The sequence below is a fragment of the Hippopotamus amphibius genome, chromosome 2, assembly GCF_030028045.1.
Source record: "Hippopotamus amphibius kiboko isolate mHipAmp2 chromosome 2, mHipAmp2.hap2, whole genome shotgun sequence".
Lineage (NCBI taxonomy): Eukaryota > Metazoa > Chordata > Mammalia > Artiodactyla > Hippopotamidae > Hippopotamus > Hippopotamus amphibius.
The window spans coordinates 159,864,432-159,889,841 of NC_080187.1; the positions used below are offsets into that span (position 1 = coordinate 159,864,432).

General features: G+C 36.0%; 1 protein-coding gene across 6 annotated transcripts in view; it reads right to left on the reverse strand.

Moving 5' to 3' along the window:
* The window catches only part of MIPOL1 (mirror-image polydactyly 1), a 303,368-nt gene that overhangs the window by 241,300 nt on the left and 36,658 nt on the right, over window positions 1–25,410 (reverse strand). For all 6 annotated transcript variants that reach the window (XR_009051220.1, XM_057720561.1, XM_057720558.1 and 3 more), the window contains exons 3-4: window positions 1,686–1,823; window positions 1,047–1,125 (exon numbers count right to left, since the gene is read on the reverse strand). Coding sequence is in view for 5 of the 6 variants with exons in the window: in XM_057720561.1 (XP_057576544.1) it covers window positions 1,047–1,065 (19 nt within the window). In the remaining variant the exon portion in view is untranslated. The remainder of the gene's footprint in view (window positions 1–1,046; window positions 1,126–1,685; window positions 1,824–25,410) is intronic.

A 25,410-nucleotide genomic window follows, 5' to 3' on the forward strand; every position in this document is an offset into this window, starting at 1 on the left:
CTGACTGTTCTCTCCCTCTGCCTGTGTGTATCTGTGTGCATCCTTTTCTCTGTTTCTCTCCTTGTCTCTGACTGTTTTCTTGTCTCTGTCTCTGTTTCAAAGCATGTTTTTCTGCCTCCCTCTATACATCTCTGCAAGTCTCCGTGGCTCTGCCTCTCTAGGGAGAGGCCCCCTCTGACTGTTTCTCTGTGGGTGTCTCTGGGTGTGTCTTTGGGCATGCATGCATCTCTACATGTGTCTCTGTACCTGTATGTGTCTTGGTCTGTTTCTCTGTGTATATGTGTCTGCCTCTCCATATATGTCTGTCTCTCTCTGTATATGCGTATATCTTCTGTCTCTTTAACTTTGTGTCTCGTCTCTGTGTGTCTCTTTCTGAGTATGTCTGCATGTACACCTGTGTCCCTCTCTCTCAGTGTGTCTCTTCCGTCTCCCTCTCCTTCCCCCGCTCTCTCTCGTTCCCTGTATGTCTCTGTTTCCTTCTCCCTGTGTTTCTCTTACTCTTGTATCTCTCCTTCTCTGAGACTCTTGGTATGTGTGTCTCTTTCTGTGTGTATCTATGCATGTGTCTTTCTCTGTCTGTGTGCCTCCGTATATGTATATATGTCTGTGTCTTACTCATTGAGTTTAGTGTCTCCCTCCTGTGTCTGTATCTCCTTTCTCTGTTTGTGTTTCTTTCTCTGAGTACAGCTCTCTGTATGCATTTCTCAACTAGTCTTTCTCTCAATCCCCTCTATCACTTTGTGTGTTTCTCTCTTTCCCTGTGTGTCTGCTTTCTTTTCTCTCTCAATATCTCTTGCTCTGTGTGCGTCCCTTTCTCTGTGTATGCATGTCTCTTTCTCCATGTGTCTTTCTGTATCTCTTTTGCAGAATGTGGTTCTCTTTGTGTGTGCCTCCTTCCTTGCATGTGTGTGTGCACGTGTGTGCGCACGTGTGTGCGCTTGTGCTTGTCTGCCTCTAATATACTGGTTAGAACAAACACACTTCATTCAGTGCCTTAAACTAGCACAACACCTGGGGTTTGGTATTAATACCTTAAAAGTCCTTACCTTTTGACCAGTTCTCCATTTGTACCTCTCTTCTTGTTTGCTCTGGCAATGTCTCTGGTTTTTGCGCCAAGATTTGAAGCTAAAATAAAGCCAACTCTAGATAAATAAACTTAAAACAATATATCAGAACACACCTAAACCTTACCTTTGTTTAACAGAGAATTTACAGGATAAATGGTTTTATAAAACATTTATAATAGGACAATTAGCTGTGTATTTCAAAACGTGAAATTAAATCTTTCTTCTCAGAAAAAAGTTCTTTCATTCACACTTATATTTTAGTAAATACAGTTCAGGTTAAGCTTCTAGACATTTGGCTAGGGAACCATTTACTTTATTTAACTTAAGTCTTCTCCAACTACAACTTCAGCAATTTAAGAAAAATAAAAAATGTATCCTATTTGTCATAACTTTATATCAAAATCTCAAATTTATTGATTTGAATGTATATTTTCATATAAAACATTTCATACTTGTAAAAGTAATTTTAAAATGCTATTCTAATTTTTTTAAAAGATTATCATTAACTTGTGGAATTACTGGTATTTCTCTCTTGTATTTGTTTTTATAATAAATATGAAAAAAGCTATGCAAGTTTATTTCTTTGCATGCTTTTAAGGAAAATAAAATTAGATTTACCTCGCAGCTACAACTCTGCGTTCTTTAAAAAGTCCTCAAATAAAGCTGTAGTAAGCTTCTCCTTTTCCAATTTTCTCTAAATATGTTGATCTGGAGTTAGCAATCTTTTTCTAAGTTCCTCATTTACTTTTGGATTAGCTGAAAATATAGGAAGTTATTAATATCAAAGAAATATGTTCCAGTCAATGAAGCCATTTCCCTCCATATTGCCCAAAAAGGTTAATAATAATTGCAGTCTTTTAATAAGAGATTCATATAGCAAGACATGTAGAAAATACAGTCTTTAATAACCTCTGGAGTATTTTAAAACATGTCTTATAGGCCTTAATGTGCTTAGTAATATACTATTTAAAACCATAATTTTATCCCTCTGTAATATACAGTCACTCTTCCTCATCATTTACCCAGCTAATGAATGCCAGCAATTAGTAAAATGTAATCCCATTGCACAATCATTTTAATGCTTTTAGCACTCAGAAAAGTAAACACCAAATTAATACTGCTCAAGCCATATCAGATCCTAGTTGGAAGCAAGCAATTATAGTTCAGCTCCTCAGGTGTAATTAAATGATTGGAATGATTTAGTTCCATAAATGCAAGTTAATTCATAAGCAAGCAACAAATATACTGGGAGTAATTACAAGAAACATTGACAGTCTAAGCAGAGCTAATTCTTTTATGAGACTGGTATAGTAAAATGCTGCCCTCTCCTGGGCATGTAAGTGAATATCTTAAAGCCCAAAACAAAACGTGTCCCCCCAATCTAAAACCTAACTTTTAAAAAGACACTAAATAATAATAATAATAATAATAACCAACATATCAATTTGATTTCATTCCTTATACAAAAAATTTTAACTTATGGCTTATTGTGATAATTTCTACACACCCTAGTAATTAATGCTTTTCTCATTTCAAGTTCTGAATATGAGTCCCAAAATATACCAGGCAATTCCTATAAATCTAATGAAACTAAATCATTCATATATGACACTGACTAACTACAAGTGAAACTTGGACTGCCAGACCAATGCCCATATTCTCTCACTGGTAAATCCTAACTGAACTATTAGAGATAATAACTAAGCTATGCTTTTCTAAGTACTAAAACTTGTAAGAAAAGTAATCTCTGATGAATATAAAACAAAATACTCAGTATTACTGTGACTATACAAAATGGTCTAAAACTAATTGTTTTTAGTGAACTCCAATAACTGAAATAAAAACTAGAGCACTGGTATAATATCATTACAAGCACATTTTAAAACATAAAGAATAGCAGGTAGTACACAAAACAAAACACATCTCAGTTTTACTTAAGCCATTCCCAACTTTTTACTTTTTTAGGATAACATTCAGAACAAATTTACTTGAATACTACTCAATGCATATTAACTAAACTTCTTACACTAAACTTTCAGGAACATTTATTATACATTTAAGTTATGCTATAATCAGTAAGTCTGTGTTAGCACGTATATATTTGTAGCACTAAACCTATTCAGAATCATCCCTTTAACTTTCTGCAAAATTGAACATATTCTCAAATACTACCAATGGCAAAACAAATCTCCAATAAATGCAAAAGATACTTCCAGAGGATAATGTTTAACACTACCAATATTTTTTGGTGGGGGAGGGAACATTATTCCTTTCTATTATATTTTCAAATGCATTAAAATAACTATATTCTAAGTCACGGCCTATGCAAGCTATAAAAATAAAGTAAACCAAAATATTAAAAAGTCCTGCCACTAAGTTTAAAATGTACAGCACATTTGCTATGCCCTTGATGTCACAGTCTTATTTTTCAATTCATATCTTGTACACTGTAAGTTAATTGCTTTTGGAAAGTACTTATTATTCATGTAAAAATTAATGTGCCAATGTGTTTAAATCCTCTTAAATGACCATTCATGCATCTTTCCTCTTTAAGTACCAATGAAATCTGTCAAAAGACATCACTGCAAAATGGTCTTAAAGAAAGTTCCAATTGAGATTTTTTTTTCTGCTAACACAAGATTTTCATATTCACCAACTTTACTTAAATTCCATTAATTTTTTAAGCTACTTTTAATAAATTCACCAAGTAAAATTTTTAGGCCCCATAGTCTGTCGTTTGTGTTCCAGCTGACATTATGAATATTAATAACAGTGTTATCCTGATTAAATAGGCTTCATATGAAATCCCTGTGAATCCTATAGCTCAGACATCTCATTTTTCCAACTCTTTATGAATTTGGATTCAGACATTAAACTGGAAAAATCTTAAAAAACAGATTTAATGGCACATTTGCATACTGTTGAGCAAAAATTAGGTGTTATGATTCAGATAATTACAACTTATCTATCTACATATTGTAACAGAAATAGAAGATTTTTGTAAACATGCAACATATTTTACACAATACTCATTTTAGGACAAAAGATTAAGACTAATAAAATACTGATTCCTTTCTTCACACTCACCTTAAAATTTGATAAAGAACTTTTCAATCAAAAAGTATATATTCACGTTAAAACTAGGATGATTTTACAGTAGACATTGGATAAACTAGGCTTCTTAAAGTGCTAAGTCATTTACATCACAGACAAAATATGTTAATTGCTTTATCATTACTAATGTTACCAGGTTCAAGCAGCAAAATAAAATTGACCAAAAGTTCGTTTGTAAGTTGTGCTAGAAAAAATTACCAACGTTAAAAAAGAAAAATAAAATCTTTACTACAATAGACAGAACATACCATATTAGCATCTGTTAAACTAAAATCTTCTCCATCACAGATTCCTAACCTCATTCCTCCAAGTTGTTTTTAATTCCCAAAAGAAGTGAAAAAAGAAGAAATTAATAGTCAGGGGAAAAAACATACCTCGTTCTTTCTAAATACACTGGAATCTGAATATATCTGCCTAAATTTCCTACTTTCACCCTATCAAAAAATGGAGATTGAAAAAAATTAAACAAACATTTCTATGCTCTCAAACGGAACTTGACTCTCCTTGTTTACTCAGCAGTAAAACACTTGATGAAACAAAATTTGTTCTTTGACCAGTCTAAAATTTCTAATCTGCCTAAAAAAATTATAATTCTGACATTTATTCTTCAAAATTAAACAATGCTTTTTTGAGAGAAAGGCATATAAAGATAGGATTTCATTCCCCAATGTAACACCTAGTAAAACTTATTTTAAATAGGAGATACCCTTCTATCTTCCTCCACAAAAGCCACATATGGCAAAGGTGCTCGGCTGACTTTGTTTAATGACATTTTTTTTCATAATGCCTCCTTAGCTTAATCACAAATTTGTATAATTTGAATCCAAAGTGTCAAACTAGGAATCATTTATAATACTGCCTCATATCCAATTATAATTCCAATTATATCCACCTATAACTATGCCAAATTTTGGATTTTCTAGACTGAGAAATGTTGATAATTTCTGCAGTGGAATGGTTTCATTAAATGGCCAAAGGAGAGCACTGCATTTCTGAGAGCCAAATATTTTATCACATAACTCAATATATACAACATATGCGTATCTTCTACTGCCGGATTTTCATCTTATAAAAGTCTCTCAAATATTCACAGTTCCTGGCACATTCTCTCACAAAAAGAATTTGTTTCACTGACTATTTAACATCACAGCCCACTCCGTACCAAGCTCCAGACAACCCAAGCTCTCCACAGCATGAGAAAGCAAGAAAAGGTTTAGGGAGAAAGGATAAAAGCAGCCCCGTGCCATAGGTATCAAAATTTTAAATGCATATACTATTTGACCCCTCAGGTCCACTACTAAAAGTCTTTTAAAAATATGTAGAACATATATTTATGTACACAGATACACACTGAAGCAATATTTATTTTATGAGAAACACTCATGCTCTAGTCATACTGAACTTCTTTTTGTTTCTTGAGTTCAGCAAACCTATTCTTTCCTCAAAACTTATATACTTGCTATTCCGTCTGCCTAGAATTCTCTAGATTTCGAAACCATTTTTTCTCATCATTTAGGCCTTGCTCAAAATTTATCTCTTCAAAAAGGTTTCGCCTGGCCATCCTGTCTAAAGCAGAAACTCCTCTCTCATCACATTACCTGTGCTACTACCTTCATGAAACCCATCAGTGTAGGTTTTATTTCACTGTTTTTGACATACGTCAGCCAATTATGTATATGGAAGTTATAGTCAGCCACAGCCCTTGCTTTTCTCTTTCTTCTGTATCCTTAGAAGGGTGTTTGGCATGCATTAAGTATTCAGTATGTATCTGATGGGCAGACAGGTGGATAGACAGATATGGAAGATTCTCTCAACAAGTAGTTGTTAAGCACCTATGTATTATGTGTCAGTCACTGTTCTAGGAGTTAAATATAAAATAAACAGGTAACGCAAATAAATTTCCTACCCAAAATAAACCTTTAGCTAAAACAACACAGGTACAGAACCTGGATAAATTAAAGACAGAAAAAAATGTAAAATTACACTTACATATGCATACATGCTTGAATAGGATACACACAGGAAACTATTACCAGTGGTTACTCTGAAGAAAGGGCCTAAGAGTTGAGGTAGGGAGACTGAGAGGATGAGGGAAAGAAGTATTTCTATTTCATTTTATATCTATCTGTATAATTTGATTTTTTTTTAACCATTGTGCATGTATTATTTTTAAGTTAATAATCAAATATTTATTACTAACCTTAGAATTTAACAAGAAACTTTGAAGGAAGCCACATTACATCTGAGAGATTCAAAATGAATAGAAAGAAAGTAATCTTTATGACTCCCTTGAAACTTTGAAAAAATAATTATTGCCTAATTAACTTTTATAATTATACTTTGTTACAGCTGTTTGCTTGCTTGCTTGGTTTATGTAGAGTGAAAAGTTCTAATTGAACTAATATATGGCAAAACATTTTTAGAATAGAAAGGTTTATTTATTTATTTATTTATTTATTTAGAATAGAAAGGTTTAAAATGAACAAGTTTCCTGAGAAAAAAGCATGTATCTCTTAAAACAATCACATTTCTTTGTTCAATTAGGCACTACTTACAATAGTCTTAATGTCCAGATTCTAATGTTTAAAAGTTTACAATAGAAATTACTATCAAAAAAGACAAATTACTTCCCATCATTTAAAATCATGGAAGGGCATCACATTAGGATGAAATATACATTTAGTATTTAAAATATATGGCTTTCAGATTTTCAAAATCTAGAACATTGCATATGCCAGATGGAACACTGCAATAGCTTTCAGTGCCAGTTACAAATGACACTGTGAGAATGAATCTGGTATTGCATTGCCTACTGATAAAATTTTAAAAAGTAAAACTTTAAAAGTAGTATTATTTTCAGAGGGTTAATGAGATACAGGATTTTCTAAAATATCCTGAAACGTTTTGCCCTAGGCCAAACTAAACTAAATCACTTAATCTAGCATAGAACAGAATATAAAAACAGTCATCTTATAGAATATTTTCTCTAGGGAACAAACAGCCTGTTTTCTGAAGATTCATGTGATTGCCAAGTTCTGATGCAATGACACACTCCTTCACACAAAGGCTTACAATTTCCACACAACCAACTGAAGTTCTTGGCAAATCAAAGGTAAAAAGGTATTAGATCAAGTTAAACCGATCTACAATGACAACTGGTATGAGCAGCCACTTGAAATCAAATAAAAGAGCAGTTGTCAGAAAACGTCTTTCTAAAATAAAGTAAAAATAATCATATAGGTTCTTAATTAATTCATCATGCATCATAATGCTTTCTAACAGATTTTATCAAAAAGCTGTTTAATAATTCTCTATAGTTTATATAGTTAAATAAGTAGTAACAAGGACACTAACAAATAAGATCAATATACTCTAGTAACAGTAATAATTTTGCATTTTGAATACTTTTTTAGTATTAATTTTTTTCCTTTTTTAAATTGAAATAGTTGATTTACCATGTTGTATTAGTTTGTATTTTGAATACTTAATAGCAATTTGTACATTGTATAATTAATATAATGTTTATCTATGCAATTTGCTAAAATTACAGTACCTAATCATTCCCAGTGGACAGTGTGCTTGCTGCATGCAAACTATGCACTTCACTTTTTAAATTGTAATGTTAAAGGCAGCTTGTAGGTTGCAAAATACAATTACTAGAAAGAAAATCTTTAAAGAAAGTAAAATAAATGTTAGGCTTCCAGCTCTAATTTCTTGTTCAATATTAAGAAAGTCAGCCATTAGCTTCATTTATCTGAGGACCTACAAAATCTCATGTAACTTCTCAAAAGTCATTCTTAATAAATGTTTTTGTTAGTGAAAAGTATGCAATAAGAATATGATCATAGACAATCCATAGTTACTATAAAATAAAATACAATATGAAAGGGAAAAATATAAGAAGTCAACTATATAGAGAAATTTCCTTCAATAAATCATTTTATTTTCCTGCATTTAAAATAATAAGATAATGTCAACTATAAATTATAGTTTGTACTATCTCTTTTGTTCACCACACCATAAAGAGTTTCTTAGGATCTAGAAGTATATGTTCACTAAAAATCTGTTTCAGGAAAGTTATTTTTTAAAAAGTCTCAAGATGGCAAATCAACTGAGTTAAAGATACTACTCACAAAATTAATAGTAATACAACTGTACAGTGTTCCAAAGTACTAAAGTATGCAACGTGTGCTGTTAATTTTTTAAGACATTTTCCAAAAGACAATGCTCTTCCATTTTAAAAAATAAGGATTTTATTTCTTTTAAGAAACTGCATTTCTATGATGTGTTGACTTATACTATAATCATATTATTGCAAAATGGCTGTATGAATAACCTAACATTTTACACTACTAATTGTATAAGAAACCCTTTTATAAACTGTGTAGAAAATAAAGAAAAACCAAAAACTGAAACTTATCTTGTCATAAATATCAAAACTATTATAAAAGAGCAATCAAACATTATAAGCCTTCTGGTGGAAGTAACACTAACTAATAATGACTAATAAAACATATTATTCTGGGCTAGGAGTTGGGGTAGAGATGGTGGGTAGGAGAGCACGATTCACAGGGCAGGCAGAATATGGGAGTGTAGATGAAACAAGATTAACTAACATGAACTGTGAAGGATAACTGCTGAAGCTGGGTTATGAGTACATGCAGTTCATTATTCTGTTTCTCCACTCTTGTACGTTTGCAATTTTCCATAACAAATAGTTTAAAATATGTATTATAAAATAAAAAAGTATATGTACTATCATTTACTTTCACAGAACCAGCAATGAGTATTCCATTTTATAACAGAATGTTATCAAAATCTCATCAGTCTCATGCCTGATTCACATATACACACAACAAATATACCACGTAACAAATACTGCACATCTTTCACGAATATATACCGACACACCTCACATGGATTCTGTGCTGCACATCATTTAGAGAAAAGCCTAAAATTTTCATCTTAGCATGTAGGAACTGAAAAGAAAACGTTATCCGCTGAGGGATATGTACTTTATTTATTAAAATGCTTTGGAATTACTTCCTGACAAATTTAACAACTTCCTGAACCTAAGACTTTATGTTACCAATGACCTGGTGCATACGGGAAACTAGATAGGTATACTCCATCACCTTTAGCAAACATTTGCTTCACCAAACCACTTACAGGCCATCTGTTGCACCCTGAAGCAACATCCTAGTTAGTTACTGCTACAGACTTGCAGTGTAAGTAACCAAGTCTATCATTTGTTGGAGCCATAACTATATGAATGTGAAATACTCCCTAATTTTAGCTTAAAGGACATGTATTTGCTGGAGATGGTTCTCATTTGTAGAACAGTCATAATTCTTTGTATATGCACAATAATTGTCTCAATTAACAAAGATGGTGATTTAGAAGAATCATAAGCAGAAATAGTGACAATGACTATACTACAATGTCTCAAAATTTCAACACATTTCACCATTTAATACGTGAATAACTATATACTTGCTTGCACCAACAAATTTAGGTAAATTTTATACTACTTCACAAACTTTAAAAAATTATTTTAATAAACAACTCTTCATATCAGTGAAAGAAATAAGTACGTTTGTAATCTTTCACTGAGGTGAAATGATAATTTGTCATAGGTCAGGTCCCACAACCATTTTCTTTTTTGTCTCTTTATTTTGAGGAACTGCAAATTCAAATCCCATTCCAGCTGAAATAATTAAACATTTGCTGAAATGCCTCCTGTTAACTACCATTCCAAACTTTGAAATACTCAGTTAAATATTTTTTAAATATGTTTTTAAAAACATAGATAAGCTCAAAAGGAAGAACAAGAAATATCCACACGTCAAAATCAAACCGTAACAGAGGGTGGGACTTGAAGTCATCTAGTCCACAGGAATGCTCAGACCAAACAGTCTTAAAGGTTAGGGTTCAGGGAACCTCGAAAAAGATGGTGGAGGAGTAGAATGTGGAGATCACCTTACTCCCCATAAAAACATCAAAAAACACATCTACCTGTGGAGTGGCTCCTGCAGAACACCTTCCGAATGCTGACAGGAGACCTGAGACCTCCAAAGAGGCAAGAGAATTCCCACGTAATTGGGTAGCGCAAAGGAAAGAAGGGGAAAAAAAGAGACAAAGGAATCCTGAGGAGACCAGCCCCTCTGGGAGGGAACTGTGGCAGGGGGGAGGATCCCACATACTGGGGAGCCGCCTCACTGGTGGGGAAGGACAGGGGGAGCTTCGGAGCCCCCAGAAGAGAGAGCAATAGCAGGTGTGCAGAGGGCAAGGCAGATACATCCCTGCATGGAGGATTCAGGCAGCACTCCCCAACCAGAGAAGCTTATCTGCTCACCCATGGCGGCGGTGGGGGCTGGGTGCCGAGGCTTGGGCTTTGGAGAACAGACACCAGGGAGAGAGCTGGGGCTGGCTGCATGAGAACAGCCTGGGGGGCAGGTGTGCCAGCTAGCTGGGAAGGAGTTTGGGGAAAATCCTGGGCCAGATGGAGAGGCAGGGGACCTTTGCTTCAGAGTGCTTGGGAGGAGCTTCCCTCTCCGCGAACTCACATGCTGCAGAGCCGTGCGACCCGTGGCTGCTGGATCGAAAAGCCTGCCTGCCACCCTGTACCCTGGGCCCCAAAGCCTGCTGCCACTTGCTTGTAAGGCAAAACATAGGCCACACCCTCTGGGCAGTAGGTAAAGCCCACCAACACGAAGGGTCCCGCATTCAGGACCAACTTCCCTGGGAGAAAGCACAGCACACCTCAGGCTCATGCTGACCTCTGCTGCTATAAACACGCCCACAAATTTCAATTAGACAGTTGTATCTCTCCCTCTCCCTGACCTGAAGTTGCAAGTGAGCCCCAATCACCCTCTTTCGCCCCCTCTTGCCTGGGCAGGGAACTGACTCTAGAGAGTAACCCACACGCAAAGAAGGGACCAAAACCAAAACGGATTCCCGAGGACTGCAGGACCAAAGACGAGAAAGAGAAACAGCCACAGGAGGAGCAGACTTAATACCCACAATAGGCTTGACAGACCCTGCATCTGTGGATCACCTGAACAGATGAGTGTTTCTACAATAGAGACTGCAGACATAGGGGGCAACTGGGGACTGTGGGGGCAACTGGGGACTGTGGGGACAAATACACACAGGACTAACACCAGATCACAGTCTGAGCTCGCCACAGTCCTCCTCAAAGCAGGTGCAGAGCCCTACCTAGAAGGGCCGGAGGACTTCTCAGTATGATTATTTGCTTCTGGTTTTAGGTAATTGTTAGTTTAATCTTTACTGTATATATTTGTATGTGGATTTGCTTGTAATTTGCATGAGTACTCCCTTCTTTCTTTTCTTTGCTCTCTCTTTTCCTCTTCTCTTTGGTTTCTTTTCATCTTCTCATTTTGCAAGTGCAAGTGTGCACATCTCCTTGTGTGATTTTGACATATTAGAGTTGCTTTTACCACCAGTCTTGGGGATCTGTCTGTCATTTCCCCTTCTTCCCCCCTTTTCCCCCCTTTTCTCCTTTGATCTTCTTCTACCTCCTTTTTCTCCATGCTGTGCAGCTTCCAGGGTCTTGGTGCCCTGGCCGGAAGTCAAATCTGGACCTCTGAGAGAGCAGAGCAGAGTCCAGGATGTTGGACCACCAGAGAACTCCCGATCCCATGGAATATTAATCAGCAAATGTCCCCCAGAATTCTCATTCTCAACATCAAGCTCCAAATACAACCATAGGCCAGCAAGCTCCACCACTTGATACCTCAAGCCAAACAGAACAGAGACAAGAGAAATTACTACTAGGCAGCATAGGGAGAGGAGATAGCAAATACTATATATAAGACAAAATGAGAAAACAAAGAAACACCTTGCAGGCAAAGGAGCAAGACAAAAACCCACAAGACCAAATAAATGAGGAAAAAATTGGGAAACTGCCTGAAAGAGAACTGAGAGTAATGATAGTAAAGATGATCCAAAATCTCGAAAACAAAATAGAGAAAAAACAGGAAACATTTAATAAGGACCTAGAAGTACTAAAGAGCAAAGAGTAATGAACAAAAAAATAACTGAAATTAAAAATACTCTGGATGGTATAAACAGCAGAATAACTGAGGCAGAAGAACAAGTAAGTGAGTTGGAAGATAGAATGGGGGAAGTAACTGCCACCAAGCAGGAAAAAGAAAAAAAAAATAAAAAGAATGGAAGACAGTCTCAGAGATAACATGAAATGTACCAACATTTGAATCATAGGCATCCCAGAAGAAGAAGGAAAAAAGAAAGGGTCTGAGAAAATATTTTAAGAGGTCATACTGGAAAACTTCCCCAACATGGGAAAGGAAATAGTTAATCAAGTCCAAGAAGTACAGAGAGTCCTGTACAGAATAAACCCAAGGAGAAACATACCGAGGCACATATTAATCAAACTAACAAAAATGAAACACAAAGAAAAAATATTAAAAGCAGCAAGAGAAAAGCAACAAATAACATATTAGGGAAAATAAATAAGGATAACAGCGGATCTTTCTGCAGAAACTCCTCAGGCCAGAAGGGAGTAGCAGGAGATACTGAAAGTCCTGAAAGAGAAAAACCTACAGCCAAGAATACTCTACCCAGCAAGATTCTCATTCAGATTCAATGGAGAAATCAAAAGCTTAACAGACAAGCAAAAGTTAAGAGAATTCAGCACCACCAAATCAGCCTTACAACAACTGCTAAAGGAACTCTTCTAGGAAGTAAACACAAGAGAAGCAAAAGGCCTACAAAACAAACCCAAAACAATTAAGAAAATGGTAATAGGAACATACCTGTCAATAATCACCTTAAATGTAAAAGGATTAAATGCTCCAACCAAAAGACACAGACTGGCTGAATGGATACAAAAACAAGACCCCTATATATGCTGTCTACAAGAAACCCACTTCAGACCAAGGGACACATACAGACTGAAAGTAAGGGGATGGAAAAAGATATTCCATGCAAATGGAAGTCAAAAGAAAGCTGGAGTAGCAATACTCATATCAGACAAATTAGACTTGAAAGTAAAGACTTTTATAAGAGACAAGGAAGGACACTACATAATGATCAAGGGATCCATCCAAGAAGAACATATAATAATTGTAAATATCTATGTACCCAACATAGGAGCATCTCAACATAAGGCAAATGCTAACAGCCATAAAAGGGGACATTGACAGTAACACAATAATAGGAGGAGACTTTAACACCCCACTTACATCAATGGACAGATCATCCAAACAGAAAATAAATAAGGAAACACAAGCTTTAAATGAGACATCAGACCATCTTGACTTAATTGATATTTGTAGGACATTCCATCCAAAAACTACAGAATACACTTCTTTTCAAGTGCACATGGAACATTCTCCAGGATAGATCACATCTTGGGTCACAAATCAAGCCTCGGTAAATTCAAGAATACTGAAATTGTATCAAGCATCTTTTCTGATCACAGTGCCATGAGACGGTATCAATCACAGGAAAAAAACTGTAAAAAATACAAACACGTGGAGGCTAAACAAGACACTATTAAACAACCAAGAAATCACTGAAGAAATCAAAGAAGAAATCAAAAAATATCTAGAAACAAATGACAGTGAAAACACAACAACCCAAAACCTATGGGACGCAGCAAAAGCAGTTCAAAGAGGGACGTTTATAGCAATACAATCCTACCTCTAGAAACAAAAAAAATATCGACTAAACAACCTAACCTTATACCTAAAAGAATTAGCAAAAGAAGAACAAAAAAACCCCAAAGTGAGCAGAAGGAAAGAAATCATAAATATCAGATCAGAAATAAATGAAGAAGAAATGAAGGAATCAATACCAAAGATAAATAAAACTAAAAGCTGGTTCTTTGAGAAGATAAACAAAATTGATAAACCATTAGCCAGACTCATCAGGAAAAAAAGGGAGAAGATGCAAATCAACAGAGTTAGAAATTAAAAAGGAGAAGTAACAACGGACACCACAGAAATACAAAAGATCATGAGAGACTACTACAAGCAACTATACACCAATAAATTGGATAACCTGGAAGAAGTGGATACATTCTTAGAAAAGTACAATCTTCCAAGACTAATCCAGGAAGAAAAAGAAAATATGAACAGACCAATCACAAGCACTGAAATTGAGAGTGTGATTAAAAACCTCCCAACAAACAAAAGCCCAGGGCCAGATGGCTTCACAGGTGAATTCTATCAAACATTTAGAGAAGAGTTAACACCTATCCTTCTCAAACTCTTCCAAAATATTGCAGAAGGAAGAACACTCCCAAACTCATTCTATGAGGCCACCATCACCCTAATACCAAAACCAGACAAAGAAGTCACAAAAAAAGAAAATTACAGGCCCATGTCACTGATGAATATAGATGCAAAAATCCTCAACAAAATCCTAACTAACAGAATCCAACAGCACACGAAAAAGATCATCCACCATGATCAAGTGGGGGTTATCCCTGGGATGCAAGGATTCTTCAGTATATGCAAATCAATCAATGTGATACATCATATCAACAAATTGAAGGATAAAAACCATATGATCATCTCAATAGATGCAGAAAAAGCTTTTGACAAAATTCAACATCGATTTATGATAAAAACTCTCCAGAAAGTGGACACAGAAGGAAGTTACCTCAACATAATAAAAGCCATATATGACAAACCAACAGTCAACATCATTCTAAATTGTGAAAAACTGAAAGCATTCCCTCTAAGAACAGGAACAAGACAAGGGTGCCCACTGTCACCATTATTATTCAACATAGTTTTGAAAGTTTTAGCCACAGCAATCAGAGAAGAAAACAAATAAATGGAATCCAAATTGGAAAAGAACAAGTAAAACTGTCACTCTTTGCAGATATCATGATATTATACACAAAAAACCCTAAAGAAGCTTCCAGAAAACTGCTCGCACTAATCTATGAGTTTACTAAAGTAGCAGGATACAAAATTAATGCACAGAAATCTCTAGTATTCCTATACACTAACAACAAAAGATCAAAAAATTAAGGAAACAATCCCAATTATCACTGCAACAAAAAGAATAAAATACCTAGGAATAAACTTGCCTAAAGAGGCAGAAGACCTGTATGCAGAAAACTATCAGACACTGATGAAAGAAATCAAAGATGATACAAACAGATGGAGGGACATGCTTTTGGATTAGAAGAATCAACATTGTGAAAATGACTATACTACCCAAAGCAATTTACAGATTCAATACAATCCCTATCAAGTTACCAATGGCATTTTTCACAGAACTAGAGCAAGAAATCTTACGATTTGTATGGAAACGCAAAAGACCCCAAATAGCCAAAGCGATCTTGAGAAGGAAAGACGGAGTTGGTGGAATCAGGCTTCCTGACTTCAAACGATACTACAAGGCCACAGTGATCAAGACAGTATGGTACTGGCACAAAAACAGAAATATAAATCAATGGAACAGAATAGAGAGCCCAGAGATAAACCCACGCATGTATGGGCACCTTATCTTTGACAAAGGAGGCAAGAATATACAATGGAAAAAAGACAGCCTCTTTAATAAGTGGTGCTGGGAACATTGGATAGCAACATGTAAAAGAATGAAATTAGGACACTTCCTAACACCATACACAAAAATAAACTCAAAATGGATTAAAGAAAATGTAAGGTCAAACACTGTAAAACTCTCAGAGGAAAACATAGGCAGAACTCTCTATGACATACATCAAAGCAAGATCCTTTTTGACTCAGCTCCTAGAATAATGAAAATAAAATCAAAAATAACAATGGGACCTAATGAAACTTAAAAGCTTTTGCACAGCAAAAGAAATTATAAACGAGACAAGAAGACAACCCTCAGAATGGGAGAAAATACCTGCCAACAAAGCAACAGACAAAGGATTAATCTCCAAAATATACAAGCAGCTCATGCAGCTTAATACCAAAAAAGCAAATAACCCCATCCACAAATGGGTGGAAGACCTAAATAGACATTTCTCCAAAGAAGACATGCAGATGGCTAACAAACACATGAAAAGATACTCAACATCACTAATCATCAGAGAAATGCAAGTCAAAGCCACAAAGAGGTACCACCTCACTGGTCAGAATGGCCAACATCAAAAAAATCTAGAAACATTAAATGCTGGAGAGGGTGCAGAGAAAAAGGAACCCTCCTGCACTGTTGGTGGGAATGCATATTGGAATAGCCACTATGGAAAACAGTATGGAGGTTTCTTAAAAAAGTAAAAATAGAACTACCATATGACCCAGCAATCCCACTCCTGGGCATATACCCTGAGAAAACCATAATCCAAAAAGAAACATGTACCACAATGTTCACTGCAGCACTATTTACAATAGCCAGGACATGGAAGCAACCAAAATGCCCATCAACAGATGAATGGATACAGAAGATGTGGCACATAAATACAATGGAATATTACTCAGCCATAAGAAGGAATGAAATTGAGTTATCTGCAGTGAGATGGATAGACCTGGAGTCTGTCATAAAGGACAAAGTAAGCCAGAAAGAGACAAACAAATACCATATGTTAACTCATATATATGGAATGTAAAAAAATGTTCTTGATGAACCCAGCAACAGGGGAAGAATAAAAAAGCAGATGTAGAGAATGGACTTGAGGACACGGGGTGGGGGGGCGAAGGGGAAACTGGGATGAAGCGAGAAAACAGAATTGACATATATACACTACCAAATGCATAACAGATAGCTAGTAGGAAACTGCTGCATAAAATAGGGACATCAACTTGATGATGGGTGATGACTTAGAGGGATGGGATAGGGAGAGTGGGAGAGAGTCGCTGGAGGGAGGGGACATGGGGATATATGTATAAATACAGATGATTCACTTTATTGCACAGTAAAAACTGGCACAACAGTGTAAAGCAATTATATTCCAATAAAGAGCTTTAAAAAAAAACACAGTTAGGGTTCAACTGTGCAGATGTTCCCCTTTTTCCAACCACCTGCCCAATATCTGAGCCAGACATAGGACACCTATCAAATTAGGTAGAAAAGTTAACTACCTAAGATAAAAACCAAAAGCCTATACCACGGTGGGGCAAGGAATCCAAGCTTGTACTTCAGCCAATCAGTTAATATAAAACTGGTTTGAAACCTGGGACCACAGAGTCTAGCTGGAAATTTAAAGGGGGGGGGGGGTGCAGGGAAAGTAGGTCAAAAGCTAGATTCCTTTATATGATAATTTCTTTTGAAAATAAGCTCATCGTCACAAAAAACTATAACATATATGAAAGAATTTACCATAAGGAAAAGCACTACAGGCACACAAAAGAGCAGTGGAGATTCATACTCGAACAACTAGAGAAAACTAAGCAATCTGAAATCAAGCTTCAAAATAGGTATAATTTTTAAATTGCCATACAGATAAATCAACACTACCCATTAAATAAGAGCAGGCAGTTTTTAAAGAAGCATAGATAGATATAAAAAAGAACCAAGCAGAAATTGTTTAGAAGTGGGAAATGTAAATTGAAGGTGAAACTCTATAGATGAAGTAAAAACTAGAAAATAAAGCTGAGAACTAATGATTTGGAGGCAGAAGGGAAGAAATTCCCCAGAATGCTGCACAAAATAAGAGTTTTAAAATATGAAAGAAAGAAGTAACACGGAAGATAAAATAAGACACTCTAACATATGCCTAATAAAAGTTAGAGAAGTGGAGAATCGTAAAAGGAAAGGAAAAGCAAAATAATTATATGTACCCCAATTAGGACAGAAAATGTGTCCCTGGAAAAGAGTAACTGAATCAGAGTTACTGATTCAGCATTATATAACTCCCATGGAGATGCAGTCCCAACAGCACATTCTGGCAATGATTTTTCATTTTCTTCAAATTTCCTGAAATTATTGCACATCTACATTGCTTTGTTAGCTACAAACCACAGTGATGCATATAATACCCTTCATAATACCAAGAGATGTTTAAAAATGCTAAACCTGTTGATCCTGTTTCCTCAACCTTTCCAGCAAGGCACAAGAAGTCACCAATATAACTTCATGTTAATATCCAGTGTGATACTATTTTTTCATTTTTTATAGTTCAGCAATATCACTTGCACATCTCTAGTCACTAACTTGGTCAAAACTGTTTGCCAAAAAATCAAAATAAACAGCAGAATGCAAAGCCACACTTAAAGGCTCAGCACATATAGTACGGTCTGCAGTCTTAGTTCTCATAGGCTAAGATCATATTATAGCTCTCGAAGCACAGGAAAAATATGTATTAGCAATGTTCTACAAAGTTTTTCTTTATATATACAGGAATAAATAGGGCTAAGAAAAAAATCACCTTGCCCCATACCTACATTCTTTCTCAGGAAGCTAGCAGAGAATGTGCTCCACCAAAATGTGGGAGTAAAGTATGAAAGAAATGAAAAGAATAACCAAGGTCATGGTGAGAAAAATCACAGGATAATAGCTATACACCAGACATAAAGAAAAACCATTCAAAGTTGACAGCATTAAGGAAACTCCAGGAGCAATCTATTCAAGAAAGAGGAGTTTGAGAAGAGATTCAAATAAATGATGAGAGTTTGAATCAATAAGGGATTAAATCAATAACAAACACACAGAAAACCAAGCAACAAGTAAATAAGAAAGCAAAAGGCTATGCAGGGGAAGGGGAAAGGAAAATAATCAAAATATATTACATGTATTACTTGTGATACATTAGCATTACATGACCATAATAATGTAAACACTATATATTTTTCCTAAACAAGATTATAACTATATTGTAACAGAAAGTGAACATGTGTACTGGGGCAAAGGTATCAAAGAGACTTATATCCTTGTCTTAGTTACCAGGATCAGCTTTCCCAACTTTCACTCTTCCGAGGTTAACAGCTAAAAATTATACTACCCCGTCTCTGTAGTTCATGGTCTGAATGTAAAAAAAAAAAAGCTCTACCAAGCAGATGTTCTCTATCTAGCAAGATATGAAAAAAGAAAGTAGAGCAAAGGTTATCTGTCTGCTTTCAACACGAAAGGTCAGACAGACATGATGGCTTCTGGTGGCAGAGACTCTGTAGTCTCCTGTCAAGCATGAGTCTCCCAGCTATGACAGCCAGTTGTGATGTCAGTGGCAACAACAGCTTTCTGATCTCTAGATTGCAATAATATCACAACCCTTAACTATGGTCTAGAGATAGTCCCTGACTTCTGTTCCAGCACTTAGAATACTTCTGTAAGCTGTTAATTCCCTATATAAAGGACCTCTCTGCTTGAAATACTTAGAGATTTTGTTTGTTTGTTTGTTTTCTGTCCTATAATGTGACTGAAATGTTCACCACCTTCAAAAGCAGTAAGTCCATGAATTATGATAAAACTGGGGTAAGGAGCATCAAGAAGCCAGAATATAAGCATGCTATATAGAAATACTTCAGGAAATCTGACTCAAGATGGTGACATGGGAAATGTCAACCCCTAGATCCTGCACAAGAGAAATAAGCCCCCAATGGCTGGCTTTTAAAACCAATGAAGACTATGCCCAGGAAAAAAATAGAAATGCAGGAAATGGAAAACCTGCTCTAAAGGGCTTCAGCAAAGACTCATTCCACCCTAAAACCAACACAAAAACACCAGTTTGAAAAGCACATGGAATGAAGGTGAAGGGGATCCACCCACTTATCTTGAAGCATCTGCTGGAGAGGCGGGAACAGCTGGGACAATCCCTGGGGTCTGAGATATTAATGAGAATCATTTTTGCAATCTCAGGCTACCTTACAGATGCTGGGGCTGGTGGGTTCCATTTTAAAATTCTCCCTCTAGCCTGCTGAGAGCCTTGCCCACCCCCGTCTCTTGCTTATGCTATCACAGTAAGTGATTAAAGCCTTGACAGTTAATTTTATTTTGGCTTATTGTTTTAATCTGCTACTCTGACGCCTGGTCGATCAGCTTTCTCCACCTCAGCTGAGCCCCTGACAATACTCTCCTGTACCTGAATTTTTCCATTTAGCATAAAGTTTATGAGATTCATGTATGTTGTTGTATAAAACACTAGTTTCTCCCTTTCTATTGCTCAGTAATATTCCATTGTATTGTTTAAAGATGCTGCAGTTTATCCATTCACCTGTTAATGAATATTTATGAATAAAACAGTAATGAACGAGCTGATACAAGCCTTTTTGCAGACATGTTTTCAATTCTCTTGTATAAATATCCAGAGTGGAATTGCTGGGTCATATTAACTTCATAAGAAACTGCCAAACTGTTTCCTCAAGTAGTTGCACCATTTTTCACATCTACTGGTCATGTGTGAATTTCAGATGCTCCACTAGATAGAGCTAGCTAGCTAGCTAGCTAGACAGACAGACAGACATATAAATATATATTTTTATTATTCACTGTGGCTTTTATTAATCACTGTAGCTAATATTACAGATTGCAATATTACAGCCTAGAATAGACAAAACACAACGTATTTTGCTTTATCAGTTTTTTCATTGATATAACTGACATGTAACATTATATTAGTTTCAGGTGTACAATATGATTCAATATTTGTATATATTGCAACATCATCACCATAAAAAGTCTAGTTAACATCCGTCACCATACATAATAACAAAAAATTTTTTTCTTGTGATGAGAACTTCTAAGACCTACTCTCTTAGCAATTTTCAATTATGCAATACAGTATTACTAACTCATGACCGTGCTGTACATTACATCTTCATGATTTATTTTCATTCTTTTAAATTTTAGTCATTTTCTTGTGTATGCAGTTGTATCTTATGATTTTAACTTGCATAACCTGCTTGATGATAATATGCATCTTCAAATGCTTATTGACCATTCACAGATTTTGTCTGAAGTATCTGTTCAACTCTTTTGCCCTTTTTTTTTTTTTGAGTTGCTTGTCCTACTAGTAAGTGGTTAGAGTTCTTTATATATTCTGAAAACAAGTCATCTGTCAGATACAAGTATTGTATTTCCTCCCAGTCTGTGGTCTGCCTGTACAATTAGTTAATGGTGTCATTTGAGGAAATATTTTTATTTTAATGAAGTCCAATTTACCACTATTTTTTTCTTTTGAGCTTAATATTTTTTGTGTTCTAAGAAATTAATTTCCCAACCCCAAGGTCACAGCAATTTTCTTTTATGTTTTCCCCCACAAGTTTTATAATTTTAGGCTTCACATTTAGATCAATGATTCATTTCAAATTTTGTATATGGTTATGAGGCAAGGGTCAATGTTCAATTTTTCCCTATACAGCAATAACAGTTATTTCAGCATCATTTTTATTTTGTTTTTTTAAATTTTATTTTCTTTTATTTTTTTGGCTGCATCCAGTCTTAGTTGCAGCATACGGGATCTTTGTTGAGGTACGTGGGATCTTTCATTGCAGCGCAGGCTCTTAGTTGCAACATGTGGTCTCCTCTCTAGTTGTGGCACACAGGTTTTCCCTCTCTAGTTGTCATGCATGGGCTCCAGGGTGCGTGTGCTCTGTAGTTGTGGTGCACGGGCTCCAGAGCACATGGACTCTGTAGTTGGCGGCACACAGGCTCTCTTGTTGAGGTACACGAGTTCAACAATCATGGTGTGTGGGCTTAGTTGCCCCGCAACATGTGGGATCTTAGTTCCCCAACCAGGGATAGAAACTGCATCCCCTGCAATGGAAGGTGGATTCTTTACCACTGGACCAGGGAAGTCCCTCCAGCACCATGTGATGAAAAGACTATCTTTTCTCCATTGAGCTACCTTGGCACTCATACTGAAGGTGAGCTGACTATATATGTGTGGGTCTCACGTGTGCATTCTTACTGTGTTCCATGTCTACCTTTTCGCTAACAGCAAACTGCCTTCAGTCTTGAAATTAGGTAGTATAAGTCCTACGACTTTATTATTCTTTTAAAATATTACATTCTAGGCCCGAGCACTTCCACATAAATATTGGGATGGGCTTGTATCAATAAATTTCTTTTTAAAAAGCATGCTGGGGGACTTCCCTGGTGGCACAGTGGTTAAGAATCTGCTTGACAATGCAGGAGACACGGGTTTGAGCCCTGGTGCAGGAAGATCCCACATGCCGTGTGGAGCAACTAAGCCTGTGAGCCACAGCTACTGAGCCCATGCGTGGCAACTACTGAAGCCCGCGTGCCTAAAGCCCATGCTCTGCAACAGGAGAAGCCACTGGGATGAGAAGCCCGAGCACCGCAACGAAGAGTAGCCCCCACTCACCGCAACTAGAGAGAGCCCTCACACAGCAACGAACAAATAAATAAACAAACAAATAAATAAATAATAAATTAAATAATAAATTAAACAAATCTTTAAAAAATAAAAAGTATGCTGGAATTTTGATGGAGATAGATGAATTAAGAAAGAATTAAAAGCTTAATCATCCTATCCATGAACATGGTAACACCTCTTACTTTGTCTTGTTTAATTTCTCTCAATGTTTTATAATTTTCAATGTAAAGGTCTTACACATACTTTGTACACGTTACTCCAAGTATTTAATGTTTTATAATGCTATTGTAAATGTAATTGTTTTATTGTTTTTTCAATGTTCTTAGCTAAATACAGAAATACAATTGATTTTTTATATGAACTCTGAATCTTAAAACCTCACAAAATTCACTTATAAGTTCTGTTCATTTTATTTTAGAGACTTTAGGATTCTCTACATAAGGAATCATGTCCTTTGCTGAGAAAGTCATTTTTGCTTCTTTGTTTATTTCTACAAAGCCAAGTAATTAAGACAGTGTGCTATTGGTGCAAGGATACAGAAATAGACCAATGGAATAAAGAGTTCAGAAACAGACCCTCACACGCACACACACACCTGATTTATGGGAAATAATCCACTGCAGTGAGGAAAAGTTGGTCTTTTCAATAAATGATGCAGCATCAACTGGATATCCATTCCTACTTCATACCACACTGAAAAGTTAATCTGAGCTAGATCATATATCTAAAAGTAGAATCTAAAGCAATCAAGCTTCTAGAAGAAAACCAAGGAAGAATATCTTATTGACCTTGGGATGGACAAAGATTTCTTAAAGGGCATACATTAAACACTATCTATAAAAAACTGACAAATTGGACTTTATTAAAATTAAGACTTAATGTTCATAAAAAATGCCATTATGAGAATGAAAAGGCAAGCAAGAGATTTGCAACATGTTTAACTGATAAAACTCATTCAAAAAAATATTTTAAAAAGCTCCTATAAATCTATACAAGAAAGACAACACAACTTTTTTAAAATCAGAAAATAAACAACTTCCATTTGACAAAAGCATTGGAAAAAAAAAAAGGCTAATAAACATGTAAGAGGATCCCCAGACTCGCTGGTCATCAGAGAAGTATAATTAAAGCCACAATGAGATACCACATGTTACACATATACCAGTGTGGCTACAACTAAAAGTTCTGACAAGGCAAACTGGTGGAGAAGATGTGAAACAACAGAAACTCTTGCATTCTATCTTATTCATATGATATAAAAGTTGGCTAATCAAACCTAACTAAAACTCAAGCCCTGGTCCAATCTAAGAAACTTTGAGAATGATGTGTGCCAGAAACATCAAGGATATCCTTAATCTTTGAAAAGTAATATAGTATCCCTTATGACCTCTCCCTAGACAGACAATCCAGACTAGTGGGACTATTTGAGTTTTGGCAAAGCCACATCTTCCACCTAAAGATGCTGCTAAGCCTATTAATAAAGTCAAGAAAAAGAAATCTGAATTTGAATAGGGCCCTAAGCCAAAATAACCAATAAAAGATTTACAAAGGATTGTCTCCCAGGCAGTGAGTGCCTCTAGGTCCTTTAGTCTAAGATATTATGACCTCAATGCTCAAATTATTTTAGAAGTATCTTCAATGGTGACATAAGAAGGAAGACAAGAGCCTTGGGCAGAAATTGATTATTACACCTCAATGGACTTTTCAGGAGGTGAGTACAGACTGGAAAGCTGCCTCATGTGCTCAATATAGCCCTTTAGATTACAGCTGACTTGTTACTGGGTATTAGTAGAGACAGCACCTATCACTGGAGGTCATCAAATAATCCTGAGGTAAGAAATACCCATCATGTGCTAGATGATGTCAAAGAATCACTCAAATAAGGAGAAAGCTGCTCAGCAGGGCTCACTGATAACACAGAAATGTCATATGCAAGAGGTGTTCTGCAGGGGTAAGTTCAGGAGAAGTTCACTGCATATACACACAAGCCCATTCAACACCTTTGAAGCCACTAATAGAAATACCCTCTCAGGACCTCCCAGTGTGAACTGCTATATGATGTGAACCCTATGATTCTCAGCCAAAGCAAAACATATCACTTCTTTTAACAATGGGAGTTCTCTAATTGTAATGGAGTGCTAAAGCCAGCCTGCCAAGAGCCACTTGTGTCTTTTTCTAACTGCAAGATCAGTGGTGCCATGTTTTAAGCTTGAGTATTTACACCAGAAAAAAACAACAAATACGACAAATAAGAGCTTTTCTTTTCCTTTTTTTTTTTTTTTTTTGGCCAGAGAGCCTATACTTTATCACTTACCAGCATACCACTGCCTATTTAAGAGTTGTGATATTCTTGAAAATCAGTCATATATGGCTTGCAGGTAGTAAAACCATGGTGGAAGACAGGAAAGATAAATCTGCACAGTGAGCCTTTGCAGAAAGATCTAGATATTCACAAAATCTTGGGTCATTCTAGTATTGTCTGGCAAAAAGGCCTTGGATGATTGGGCAATAAAAAACAATCCTTTAAGAAGTATCCAGCTACAGAAGTCCCTGTGAAAATTTATCAAAAAAAAAAAATTAAAGTGCTGGTTCGGGGTGGGGAGTTGGAATGCTGAGTCAAATACAAACCTAGTCAGAGTCTAGAACTAGACTCCCAAGTTCATGAAATGAGCAAGCACTGGGTCACACAAGAAAATAAAGATAGAACAAATGACAATGTATCTCCTCTGCACTGAATAAAACTGTATTAAAAGTCAGTAGGAGGGGACTTCCCTGGTGGTCCAGTTGTTGGGACTCTGTGCTCCCAATGCAGGAGGCGCAGGTTCAATCCCTGGTCGAGGAACTAGGATCCCACATGCTACACTGCATGGCCAAAAAAAAAAAAAATCAATAGCAGGAACGTCAGCAAAATGGCAGGTTAGAAAGCACCACGCTCTCACGATCACAGAGCAATTAAAAAAAAAAAAACAGAAGCAGGAACGGTCTAAG